This window comes from Vicugna pacos, chromosome 9, assembly GCF_048564905.1.
Source record: "Vicugna pacos chromosome 9, VicPac4, whole genome shotgun sequence".
In the NCBI taxonomy this organism is placed as follows: Eukaryota; Metazoa; Chordata; class Mammalia; order Artiodactyla; family Camelidae; genus Vicugna; species Vicugna pacos.
This window is the reverse complement of record NC_132995.1, coordinates 14,672,292-14,685,345: the sequence shown is the minus strand read 5'-3', so window position 1 is coordinate 14,685,345 and position 13,054 is coordinate 14,672,292. Positions and strand designations below refer to the sequence as shown.

Genomic DNA, 13,054 nt, shown 5'->3' with positions numbered 1-13,054 from the left:
GGGTTCTGTATGTGAGCTGAGGCTTGCATGGTTTAAACTTCCTGCCAGCACCAACAGAGACAGCATCCTAAGCTTTCTTATAGCCTTGCCCAGCTATAGGGCAAGAGCGGGGAAAAAGGGAGTGGGTCTAGGAAGTTGTTAGCAGTAAGACGTCAGAAATGGAATCTGACACTATTACACATGCAAACACTAAGAAGAAAATGCGAGTGGCTATATATCAAAGTAGATTTCAGAGCATGGAATATTATAGTGATAAATAGGGACAAGTCATCAGAAGTCATAACAATTCTGCCAGCTTCAAAATACTTCAGTGTTTTTCAAGAAGCTTTTTATCATTTTCACTGCCCTAAAGAATCTTTTTAGATATATTTTTTTTCTAACTGCCTCCGCTCTGTGAAATTTTAATACCATTATCTATTTATAGTCTGTTGCCCTTTGGAGGGCCACAAACCATTGTAATATCTAAGGTTTTTTTTTTTTTCATTTTCCCTGGAACCAGTTTTGCTCCCTTAGGAGCAATATCACCCCCACTGAGAATGCATGAAGTACATGAAGGAAAGCTGATAGACCTGAAAGAAGCAATATAATTACCGCTTAAGATATAAATACTTCTCCCTCAGAAATGGAGAGAACAAAGGGAAAGAAAATCAGTAAGACTACGGAAGGCTTGAAAACACAATCAATTGTATCTAGTTAATCTTTATAGAATATTTTACATGAAACATTCACCATGATAGACCCTATTTACTGGGCCATAAAACAAGCATCAACAAATTAAGAAGAACTGAAATCATAGCGAATGGTCTCTGACCACAGTAGAATTAACTTAGAAATCAAAAACATATCTCTAAATTCCCCAAATATTTGGAAACTCATCACATTTCCAAATAATCCATGAATCAAGGCAAAAAGCCTAAGGTAAATTGAAGATATTTTGAACTGAATGTTACTTAAGACAACATGTCAAAATGTGTGGAATGCAACTAAAGCACCGTTAAATTTTATCCCTTTACATCAGGGTCTAAAACAATGATCTAAGCTGTCACCCTAAATAACTCGAAAAAGGAAAGTGAATCAAACTCAAAAGTTTGTAAAAGGAAAAAATTAAGACTAAAGCAGAAACCTGTGGAATACTAACAGGAAAAATAGAGAAAATGAGTGAAGCCAAATGCTGATGTATTAGCTATATATACTAATTTCAAAAGTGGAAGACACAAATTTCACCAGTATAAAAAATTAAAAAGAGGCTCCATCACTACAAATTCCACAGACATTAAGAGGACAATTAGAGAACATACAATTTTATGCCAACCAATACAGTAGGAGAGAACACGTCCCAACTCCTAAGACCAGCATTATCCACAATCAAAGGCACTATGAGAACAGAAAACTACACACTAACATCCTTCATGAAGCTAGATATAAAATCCTTCATAAAATATTACAAAACTAACTTCTAGCAATATTTTGAAAGGATGATACCTCATGACTGAAAAGAGTTTATCCAAGGAAAGCAAAGTTGATTTGGTATTTAAAAGTCAAGCTATATAATTTACGTGAAAAGTTGTCTAAAACCAAGGATGTAAGCTACTACTTAAAGTAAGAGGGAAAGAAACACATAATGATCTCAGTAAATGGGAAAATAATTAAATTCAATGTCTATGATAAATCTGTTTATTAGCAATCCAGGGAATTCCCTCAACTTCAGAAAGAATATCTTTGAATAACTTACAGCTACCATCACCTTCAATGGTGAAAACCTGAAAGCTTTTTACTCTAAGATCAAAAACAAAGAAAGGATGCCCCCATCACCACTTCTGTTTATCACTGCACAGGACACAAGCCAGAACAATAAGGCAAGAAAAAGAAGTTAAAAGGCTACAGATTAGAAAGAGAACTATCTTCATTTGTAGGTGACATGACTATGTACATAGTAAACCCTAAAGAATCTAAAAAAAAACCCTTAATTTAACAAGTTCACAGGGTACTGGTATTAGCTCAAATTTGGGGAAATTTTGGTCTATACTTCTACAGTTATTTTTTTCTCTACTCTCAGTTATATTTTAAATCCTATCCCCTAGTTCACTAAGGATTTTCAATTCTTTTAGTTGGGGTAATTTCTGTTAACCTGACTTCCAGTGTATTGGTTTTTATTCCCTTATGTTCATTTGCTGTTAAACCTATCCAGTGAATTTTATATTTCATATACTGGGCTTTTTCAGTTTGCATTTCCTTATCTTTCCTGAATACTCTGTCCCCTCACCCATATTTCCACCTTTTCTTGTAGATTTGTAAACCTATTTATCATCGATATTTTAAATGTCTTATCTTCTAATTTCAACATAGGGGACATGTATCAGTCTGTTTCTGTTGACTAGTTTTTATCTTTCTTATTGGTTACATTTTCCTCTTTCTTCTCAGGAAAATTTAATATAATATGTTGTCAAGATGCTGGATCCTTTTTCTTCCTCTGAAGTTTGCTGAGTTTTAATCTAGTGTAGGTGGTTAAGTTACTGAGGGTCATATCGGTTCCTTTGTCAGGTTGCCTTTAAGTTGTTTAGATTATTTCTGCTTCATTCTCAGCTTTGCCTTAAGTTTTATGGAGTTGCTCTAAGCCTTGGGATGCAGCCTTTACTCCTAATACATGGCCATTCTAGGGTTTACAACAGGAAGACCAAACTTTTAACCAGGTTCTTCTAACGCGGCACAGGACTGGAATTGAAAACTGTTTTTCCAGAGCTAAGTAGTTGCTGAAATCATCGCTCAGTTCTTTCAGTGTTCCAGCTTTCTTGTCCCTTTGTGCTCCCTGCAGTCTTACCCTGCAAAACTGTAGTAAGCCAAGGCTTCGAGCAGGGGTTTATGCTGACATCAGGGCTCTTCTATGCTTCCTTCATTCTTGGGTTCTTCCTGAATTTACAGCAGTCTGGTGTCCCTGAACTCTGTCTCTGATTCTGCCCTGCTTTCTCCTTGAGATCTGTCCCCCTGTGCTGCATGAACTGCCAGGGCACACAGGGGAAAACCTGGATTAATGTAGCTCTCACTGCAGTGTGGTTTCTTTCTTTCAAAGATTTATTCATTACAGTTTCTGCCTGCTTTTGATTATCCATTAGTGCCTTCAAACCACTTTATAATTGTTCTATAGTTATCATTGTTATCGGCTGGAAGGTTATTTTGATACCAACTTCTTTGCCATTACCAGAATCTGAATGTCTAGATCAGCAGTTCTCAAACTTTTTAGTCTCAGGACTTATTTATACTCTTAAAATTTCTTCTTAAGAGAAAGTTCTTAAAAGAATTTTTTGTGTGTCTACCCTATTCAAAATTAAAACGGAAATTTTAAAAATATCCATTTATTTCCTCTAAAAAGAACAATATAAAAACAATAAACTCATTACATGTTGACATAAACATCATATTTTATCAAAAAAACTATTCTCCAAAAGAAAAAAATGAGAAAAGGGACATTGATACGTGATTGAAATTTATTGTCTTGCTTGATGGAAGACAGCTGATGTTTACATGATTCTACATTTAATCTGTTGTTGCAATATGTTGTTTTAATTGAAATATATAAAGAAACTCTTGCTTCACACATATATGTAGTTTGAAAGAGAAATATTTTAAAAGCCTTTTTAGGTCGTTATGGCTATTCTTCATTAATACTACACCCAGATAGAACAATTCGTAGTTCCTAAACAGATAGTTGCAGTTTGACAATTGGTTGTTCCTAAGCAGCTGGTTGCAATATAAAATCTGAAATCATAACAATGAACTTCTGTCCACTGTTACATAAAATCCAATGGTCTATTTAAATACTTTACCCATGTATTTTTTGGTATTAGTATGTATTGGCCATACAATAACAACAGTTATTGCTGAAAGTAACAGTTCTCTGGTGTACACAGGTCTTCCAAATTTTGACACATTTCCATATACAATACTTTCTAAAAACCCCAAACCCACATTTGTTAGCATCAGTAAACCAGTAAACTCATCATAAAAGTCATTAAGTATGGGGAAGTTGACAAGCTCACAGTAGCAAATACAAGCTTTCCAACATAATGACTTATAGTTGACAGCCTGAAATTTATCCTCGGTAACAAGTATTGGCAGATGTTTTCTTTGAATTGACAGGTTCATGTTGTTCGAGAAAATGTCTACCAGATAGCCACATCTGAGTAATAGCATATTTTTAAGTAAAACAGCTGTTCCACAAAAAGTAGATATTCCGTTCTCAACTCAAATAATTACACCAGCACTTTTCCTCACAAAATACATTATACAATTGGCCCTTGAACAACACACATTTGAATTGTGCAGGTCCAGTTCTATGCAAATTTTTTTACTATAGTAATTATTGTGGTACTACACAATCCATGGTTGGTTGAATCCATGGATGTGGAGCCTTGGATATGGAGAAACTGAGGGCTAACTATAAGTTACATGCAGATTTTTAACTGTGCAGAGGGTTGGCACCCCTCACTCCCCGTGTTGTTTAAGGATCAACTGTACTGCGTTATGCAACAGAAGTGCTTTGTACATAATTCTTTAATAATGAGACAGAATATTGAAAATATGTGTACTTAAAGGTGGCAATCTAATAAAATGAATGATTTTTTTATACGCCATCAAAAAGTCTGAAGTGAAACTTGTTTCCTGTGAGTGTGTGGTAGTTCAAAATTCAGTGATTACTATTACAGATTGGTACCAGTGCTTTGATTTATGGGGTTTGGGGGGGGGCTGGGTAGTTTTTTTTCTTTTTTTGTGTGTGTATATATATATATATATATTTATTGAAGTCTAGTCAGTTTACAATGTTGTGTCAATTTCTGATGTGCAGCATAATGCTTCAGCCATACATTAACATACATACATTCGTTTTCAATATTCTTTTGAATATCCATTCTCTTATTCTTTTTCACCATAAATTACTACAAGAGATTGAATATAGTTCCCTGTGCTCTACAGCATAAACTTGTTGTTTATCTATTTTATGTTGATTTACATTAATGTGCCAGCATTTCATCCACTGTATTAATCATATTTTTAATTTTCTATATTTTATGATGTTTTGACATCTTTGGGGAGTCTTACTGGCTGAGGAGGGATCGCTCCTCCCAGAGCTAGCTAATTCCTAGAAATAGTAAACAACTTGTTGGTGAGCCCACCTTTCATATACAAATCAACCAATCCCTAGACCATATCCTCAACCACCTCCTTTATCTAAATCACAGCCAGTAGTTCCCCTGCCCTAAATCACCTGGGGCCAGGTACCGGATAACTGGAGATCATCCCTGTCCCCCACAACCTGCCAACACTATTCAAACGAGCCAGTCCTAAGCTGTTTCCTCTGCCCTGCCTTACCTTTCCCATGGAAACAAGCCCAAATAAAGGCTCTGGCCTAGACTTTCTACTTGTTTCTTTCTGCCTCCTGACCGAACCTGGTGCTTCCCTACGTGGCCCTGCATGGTATGGAAGGGCCCTTCCGCTCAGGAAATGCAAGTAATAAAATTTTTTCTTTTAATACCATTAGCCTTTCTGTGTCACTTCCATAAATTAAAACTCCATGAGATACCCACCATCACTTTTTCCCCATTTGTGCAATACAAACACAGTTAAATATACAAATGAAGTGTTATTATTAACAAAAATAGTTTTGACTTTGTGGATGCCTCCACATAAGAGTCTCTTGGAAACTGCTGATACAGGCCTTTCTTCTTGTTTCTCATCTCTTTCTTTAACATTTCAGCCCTCCATCTTTATTCTTTTGTTATAGTCTTCTATTTACAGGCATCTTAAATCTAACCAAAATATAAAAAGGAACTCATTGCTAATATTTATCTTTGTCTTAGTTTTCATTATCTTTCCTTCCTTTACCCTTATACTTGTTTCCTGCACTCAGTCTCACATCCCATTCTCACTGTGAGACCTACTGTCAGATTTCAAAATCCATATGCCTTGGACCAAAGGGATAATTTCAGTAGCACTTCGTTTCAATAAATTTCTTCCTAACAAGTCTCCATGTTTCATATCATAGTGCTCAGACTCCTGATAGCTACGTACCTGGATTTGGGTGAAAAACTTATCCTGTGTCCCAGAGTGTCTTCTACATCTTGGTTGTTTTGCTTCCCTCTATCTACATTGCCTGGAAAAATAAATATTTGTTGAATAAGTGGATTTTATTTCATTAGGCTCTCATCAGTATCCTTGAAGGATCTTTCTTTATCCTCAGTTCTTGTCTTCATAAAAGCCCTCTAAGCTCTAATAATCTGATCCATTCTCAAGTTGTGATTTCCTTATTTTATGTGAATGATTTTCAAATAGACATGTTTAGTCCATTTCTCCCACTTGGAGATCTTGTGGTATATTTTAATCTGCCTACAGCAATACAGCAATCAGTTTTCTCACCCTTCTGGTTACTGATATTTCAGAAATAATAATAATTATCTTTATCTTTTTCTCTATATACTTTTGATCCTGTAGTCAGCTTCTTGTAGTATCAGGTTGATTCCACCATCTGTGCTGTATTTTTCAAATGGTCTCTCCACAATTTTTGTTTTATTTCACTCCATGAAATATCTTTCCATCCTCTCATATTCTCATTTGCCACTGACATCTTCCAAACTGAGAGCCATATTATTTCAGGTGTGGACTGTTGCAGTAACTCTTTAGATTTGCCATGGTTTTCCCCAGTTCTTTCCATTTTCTTTCAGTCAATATGCAAAAAAAATACCACTTAGTATATGGAAGTTAAATCCCTTCTTTTTCAAGGCCTGAGGGAATAATATCCTGTCTGGTCATTCCACATGTATTTCTCTGTGTAACTGAGAACTCTTGCTAATGTCTATTTGTTCTAGTCTCCCAAATGTACTGCATACAATTGATTTTGTTTGTCTCAACTGGACCTTTCATTATATGACAGCTGCCATACACCCATAGGGATACTTGCAAAGTTAGCCAGCTATAAAGTACGAGAGTGCAGTAGCACACCTATGACCACCCTCACCTCTGATACCAACTGCAAGTTCAGGGGTCCCCAAGATTACTGTTAGGGTCAATAGTTTGCTATGAGGACTTACAAAACGTATTGAAAGCTATAATACTCACAGTTACGGTTATAAGACAAGAATACGGATTAAAATTAGCCAAGAGGAGAAGCACATAGGGCAGAGTCCAGGAAAGAACCAAACACAGAGCTTCTAGTTGTCTTCTCTCTGTGGAGACATGGACAGCGTTACTTTCCTGATATGACAGTACATACAGAATATTGCCAGCCAGGGAAGCTTCACCCATGTCTAGTGTCCAGAGTGTATATTAGGGCTACATCACATGGGCATGCTTCACTGCCCATGTGGCTGCTCTTAGTTTCCAGCCCCTTAAGAGGTTGAGCTGATACTCTGACCCAAAGCCCTCACCCTAACTCACGTTGTTAGTATGACTCAAAGACACCCTCCCTTCCAATCACATTGTTACTTTCTGGCTCCCAGGCAAATAAATGCACTCCTGTCAAGCATGACATTCCAAAGACTTAGCAACTACCTCCCAGAAGTCAAAGGCAAATGTCAGGCTTCTCTTTGGGCAAGATTATATTCTTCAGCACAATACTACATATCCTTTAGTTAAAAGATCAAGTTTCACTTCCTCCATGAAATGTTCCTTAACTACTCCAGAGCATGGCAGTTCCTTTTTTTCTGCATTCACATTGTATTTAGTGTCTGTAACATGTGAACAGACCCATCCTCTGATATGATCTAATAATTTGATACCTGATTCAACATTGCTTTTTCTGAGGCCTCTTTCCCCATCTGATTAATGATTCCCCCAAAATAAGATCCTCTCTTTTACTTTCCCTACTGTAGCTAGTAGCAGAGGCTACATATTCAGTAGTTACCTGACTGATGGCCTATGGTAGCATGCAAGGAAAACATCTTTCTCATCCATTCAGAAATCATTTAATGGTAAGTTCTTTTTAGATTTACATGCCAACATCATATCCCTTCACCTCAGATGACAGTGTGTTAATGTGTACTCAAAATTTCAAAAAATATAGCCAATAAAATGTTGACTTGCAAGAGTGTGAGTTTTAGTTGGGAAGGCATTATTATCATATTGAGCATTTTACATATAATCTTCATATTAAAATAGCAGGTGGTTGAAAGATTACTTGACATGGATGGTCCAGACTATAATTATACTCAAATTTCAGACAAATTAGACATGGAAGGGTAGAAAGAATACGTGAAGGATTTTGGATAAATTGGACAGTAGCATGTCCCTGAAGCTGGCTGAAGTTCTCAGGAAGGCAATATAATTCCAATTACTAATACAGAGTAGTCTTGCATGTCCTAGAACTATACATAAATGGAACTGGATGGTATGTACGCTTTTGCGTAAAGCTTTAAATCAGAAAAATGTTTGCGTTTTACCCCTTTTGCCACTGTGTATCGGTAGGTTTTTCCTTTTTATTCCTGAATAGTATCCATTGTATAAATATCATTGTATTCTACTGTGAATGCAGGATACAGTATTATCTGTTTACCTTTTGATGGGTGGTTTGATGGGATAAAAGTGCTGTTGTAAATAAGATGCAAATCATGGGTAAGGTGAATCTATCTTTAAAGTCGCTCCACCAGATATAGGTGAGTAAAGTTACAATAGTAAGATATAGCCAAACATTTATAAGAAAAATTATAGTTTTTAGGTCAAGCAGTGCCACACACGTACACTGAAGAATCCTGCCTTTCACAGCCCCAAAAGGGAAAAGCAACTGCATTGGGAGGAGAAGTTGAACCCATCCTTCCCTAAAACTGAGCAAGTAGTTCAGCAAATTGAAAGGAGGAAAAGTTCTGATTGATGGCCAAGATAATTTAGTTATTGCCCACCTCTGGAAGAATAATTGTAGTAGCAGCAAGCAGAATACAACAGTGATTATGTGTGTGTTGCACGTATGCTTTGTCCTCTGATTTATTTTACAATTCCTAATGGAATTATGTTTTCCCAATTCTTCACTTTCAAGAGAAAAAACTTATAGTTAATGTGGAGAGTTAGGATCTAGACTACAGACTTGTGTGTCTGTCTACACACACTAGAAAAGGAATGCTTGAGAAAGTTCATTTGCCATTGTTGGGCTAAATACAAGTGAGGAAGAAACAAATGGAGGAATTTCATGACACTTATTTAGTAATTAGAGCATAAATATATACGCTTTCATCTCCACCTGAACAGTTTCCTTGCTTACTGCTTATTACCCTTGATAGGCTCACCTCATTATTTCTGACCCTGCCCGTTCCGAGAGCAATCGCACTCTCCCCATCCTTCATCTTCTGCTGACTTGGCCTTCTGCTTACTACACCTGCTCAGTGTAACTTACATCTACAACATTTCAAAGACATGTGTTGTTTGCTTATGTTTATACCAATTTTTCCTCATTTTAACAGTGTAGCAGGGTTTGTTTCTGTTCTATGCGTTTTCCTTCCAGGAGGTAATTTATTTTGGCCTTTGTATAGACTCTAATAGTGAGACAGACAGTCCCATCATGGGTTGCTTGTATATGTATCTAACTCATAACATTATGTGAAGACTTAGAATTATTAATTTTATTTTTTCTAGAAGACGATGGGAAAGCTGAAGATGTTTTAGTGAAATTCAAAGAATACCAAGAAAGGCATTCTAGATCAGCTGTATTCCTCAACCACAAAGGACTAATGAAGGAGAGAAGTAATATTTTGGGGAAAACATTCACTGTCAGCAAGAATCGTATTATTTCAAAAACAACACTACGTGAATATAAACCTGATGGAAAGGTTTTTAAAAATATTTCAGGATTAGTCATCAGAAATATAAGCCCTGTAAGAGAGAAGTTTGGTGAGAGTAATGGATGGGAGAAAACACTCCTTAATACGAAGCATGAGAAAATTCATACTGCAGTTAACCTCTGTAGACAAACAGAAAGAAGCCTGAGTGATAAACAGGACCTTATTCAACATCAGAAGGTTCAGACTCCTGAGCAGTCATTTGAACATAATGAATGTGGAAAACCCTTCCTCATGAAAGGAATGTTATTTACACATACTAGAGCTCACAGAGGAGAAAGACCCTTTGAATACAATAAAGATGGAATAGCCTTCCTTGAAAAGTCAAATCTCAATGTCCACCAACAAAATCTTACAGAGAAGAAGCCCCATGCATACAACAAATATGGGAAATTCCTCTGTAGAAAGTCCGTTTTTATCATGCATCAGAGATCTCCAACAGAAGAGAAACCCTTTCAGTGTCCTTACTGTGGTAACAGCTTTAGAAGGAAGTCATACCTCATTGAACATCAGCGAATTCACACAGGTGAGAAACCTTATGTTTGCAATCAATGTGGAAAAGCCTTCCGTCAAAAGACGGCCCTCACTCTTCATGAGAAAACACATATAGAGGGAAAACCCTACATCTGCATGGATTGTGGGAAGTCCTTCCGCCAGAAGGCAATCCTCACTGTTCATCAGAGAATACACACAGGAGAGAAATCCAACGGATGTCCTCAGTGTGGGAAAGCCTTTAGTAGGAAATCAAACCTCATTCGCCATCAGAAAACCCACACAGGAAAGAAACCGTATGAATGTAAAGAATGTGGGAAGTTCTTCAGTTGTAAGTCAAACCTCATTGTCCATCAGAAGACTCACAAGATAGAAACTATGGGAATTCAGTAAAAGATGTGACTTTTTGGTAAAAATTTTAAAGTCATAGTAAACCCTATACATGATATTGCTTGTAAGTGTAATAATATTAAACAGCTTAAGGTACTATACCACATATTTACCTACTATCTGCTAGACTTTAAAACACACAAGAAGAATTACTAGACAAAGGAAATGACAAAAGTCATTAAAAATACAAGCTTCAATTTTTTATTATTATATTCACCGGACATAACCTTCTCTGTCAAATTTCTACAAACATTTTAAATTGCTTATTTTCAATTTCCATACACACTTTGTTGTGACCCACTAACAAACAGTAGGCTGTCTGGCAGTGGGCCATGGACCACACTGTGAGCAGAAGTGCTTTAAAAAAAAAGGTGTGAACTGTGTTTCTCACTGCAAATATGGAAGAAAATTAGTTGTGACCTCCTCAGAGTTAGCCACAGTTCTAACTTCTAACATTATAAATTAGTTTTTGCATATTATAAGCCTTTATATAAATTAAATTACACACTATGTATTCTTTCATACATGACTTGTTTCATTCATCACTGTCTCTAAAACTCATCACTAGTGCATGTCGCAGAAGTTTATTTATTTTCATTCTGTATAAAATTCCATTATATGATTATATTACAATTTATCCAATTTACTGTTAATGGACTTTTTCATTGTTTACAGCTTAGGGTCATAATAAACAATGCTCCTGTGAACATACTTATATTTTGGTGTACTTTCATTCATTTTTCTTGTGTATATACTTAGGAGTAGAATTGCTGGGTCCTGGGGTATATGTATGTTCAGCGAGCCTTGGTGGATACTACCAAACAATTCAGAACTTTCACAACATGAGATAATACACTCTGCAGGAAAACAACTGTAAATATTATCAATATGGTGATGGTTGAAATGAGAGAATTCATGCTAGAGGGGAACTATGAATACTGTAAAAACTGGGACTCCATATATAATGCATGTCCAAAGGCTTTTAGCCACAGCTCAAATCTTAATATAATGCCAGATACATGTAATAAATGTGAGATTTCCTTTAGCCATAGGAATGTCTTACTTGAAATCAAAGTCATGCTAGAGAAAGGGAGGCACCTAGCATCTTCCTTGCTCAACATTAGAGAATTCTAATTCTTTTATACTATATGAGTATAATAAAGGGGGCAGGGGATAACTTTACCTAAGGCCTCTACCTTCACTGGTCATACAAAAATGATGAATATGGAAAAGCTTACAGCCACAGCTAAAATCCTTACAACACCAGGGAATTCACAAAGGACAAATGAAGTGAGATAATAGTGACCACCAACCTTACGTCCTTTTGATCTTTAGGATGGCACTAAACTCTGCCGTCTTCCTGGGATGTTACAGGTTTTTGTTTTTTTTTTTTTTTCATCTACTATTGTAGCTTGAGAGGACAAGGGGTAATCTCAGAGCTTTCTTGATCTTTTCCACTATGAAAGCTATTACACTACAAGCCACGGACCCAACATGTGGAGTAACTCCAACTCCAAAATATGTCAATACTTATATAAATTCAGGGATCCTAAAATGACCACCAGATAGTCTGTGGACCCAATAGTTCTATTGTAAGCCAGATTCTGGCCAGGAATCCATTTATTACCTGACCTCCATATATGCCTGTTCTAACGTGTGGACCACAGTAATGCTTTAGGTCTCTAGGTATCATTGTGAACTCAGACCCTTTCTATGCTAGTTTTCTAGATGTCTGAGTATTCTTTTTCCAGCATACAGTTGCTCAAGTAAATGGTCATAGATCCTGTGGAAGAAGGACTTAGATGTCCCCCAGTGATACCCTGACTCCTGGTATTCATGCCCTTGTGTAATTCCCTTCCCTTGAGTGTGGGTTGAATTAGCAACTTAATTTTTTTTTTTTGGTTTCACTGTTTCTTAATTAAAATTTTAAAAATTTGTTTACTTTTAAAATTTTTGTTTAATAGGTGGAAATAATTTTAGGTTAATTTCTTTTTAAACAGAAGTACTGGGGATTGAACCCAGGACCTTGTACATGCTAAGCATGCACTTACCACTGACCTATACCCTCCCCCAGCAACTTCACTTCTAACCAATAGAATGCATAACGGAAGTCACTTACACTATTAAGTTATAAACTATTATAAATTCTTTCTTGCTAGAAGACTCTGTTGACTGGCTTTGATGAAACCAGATGCCATATTGAAGAAACCCACACAGCAATGAGCTGAGGGTGGACCCTGGCCAACAACCAGCATGAAACTGGGATCCTCAGTGTAATACCCTGAAAACAACTAAATCCTGCACATGATCATGTGAGCTTGGAAGTGATCCTTCTCCAGTTGTGCCTTTGGGTAAATCCT

General features: G+C 36.5%; 1 protein-coding gene across 1 annotated transcript in view; it reads left to right on the top strand.

The window, feature by feature from the left end:
• Nucleotides 1-13,054, top strand: part of LOC140698377 (uncharacterized) — a 116,736-nt gene that overhangs the window by 45,599 nt on the left and 58,083 nt on the right. The window contains 2 exon segments of the mRNA XM_072968660.1: nt 9,610-10,416; nt 10,501-10,662. Of these exon segments, the coding sequence (XP_072824761.1) occupies nt 9,610-10,416; nt 10,501-10,662 (969 nt within the window).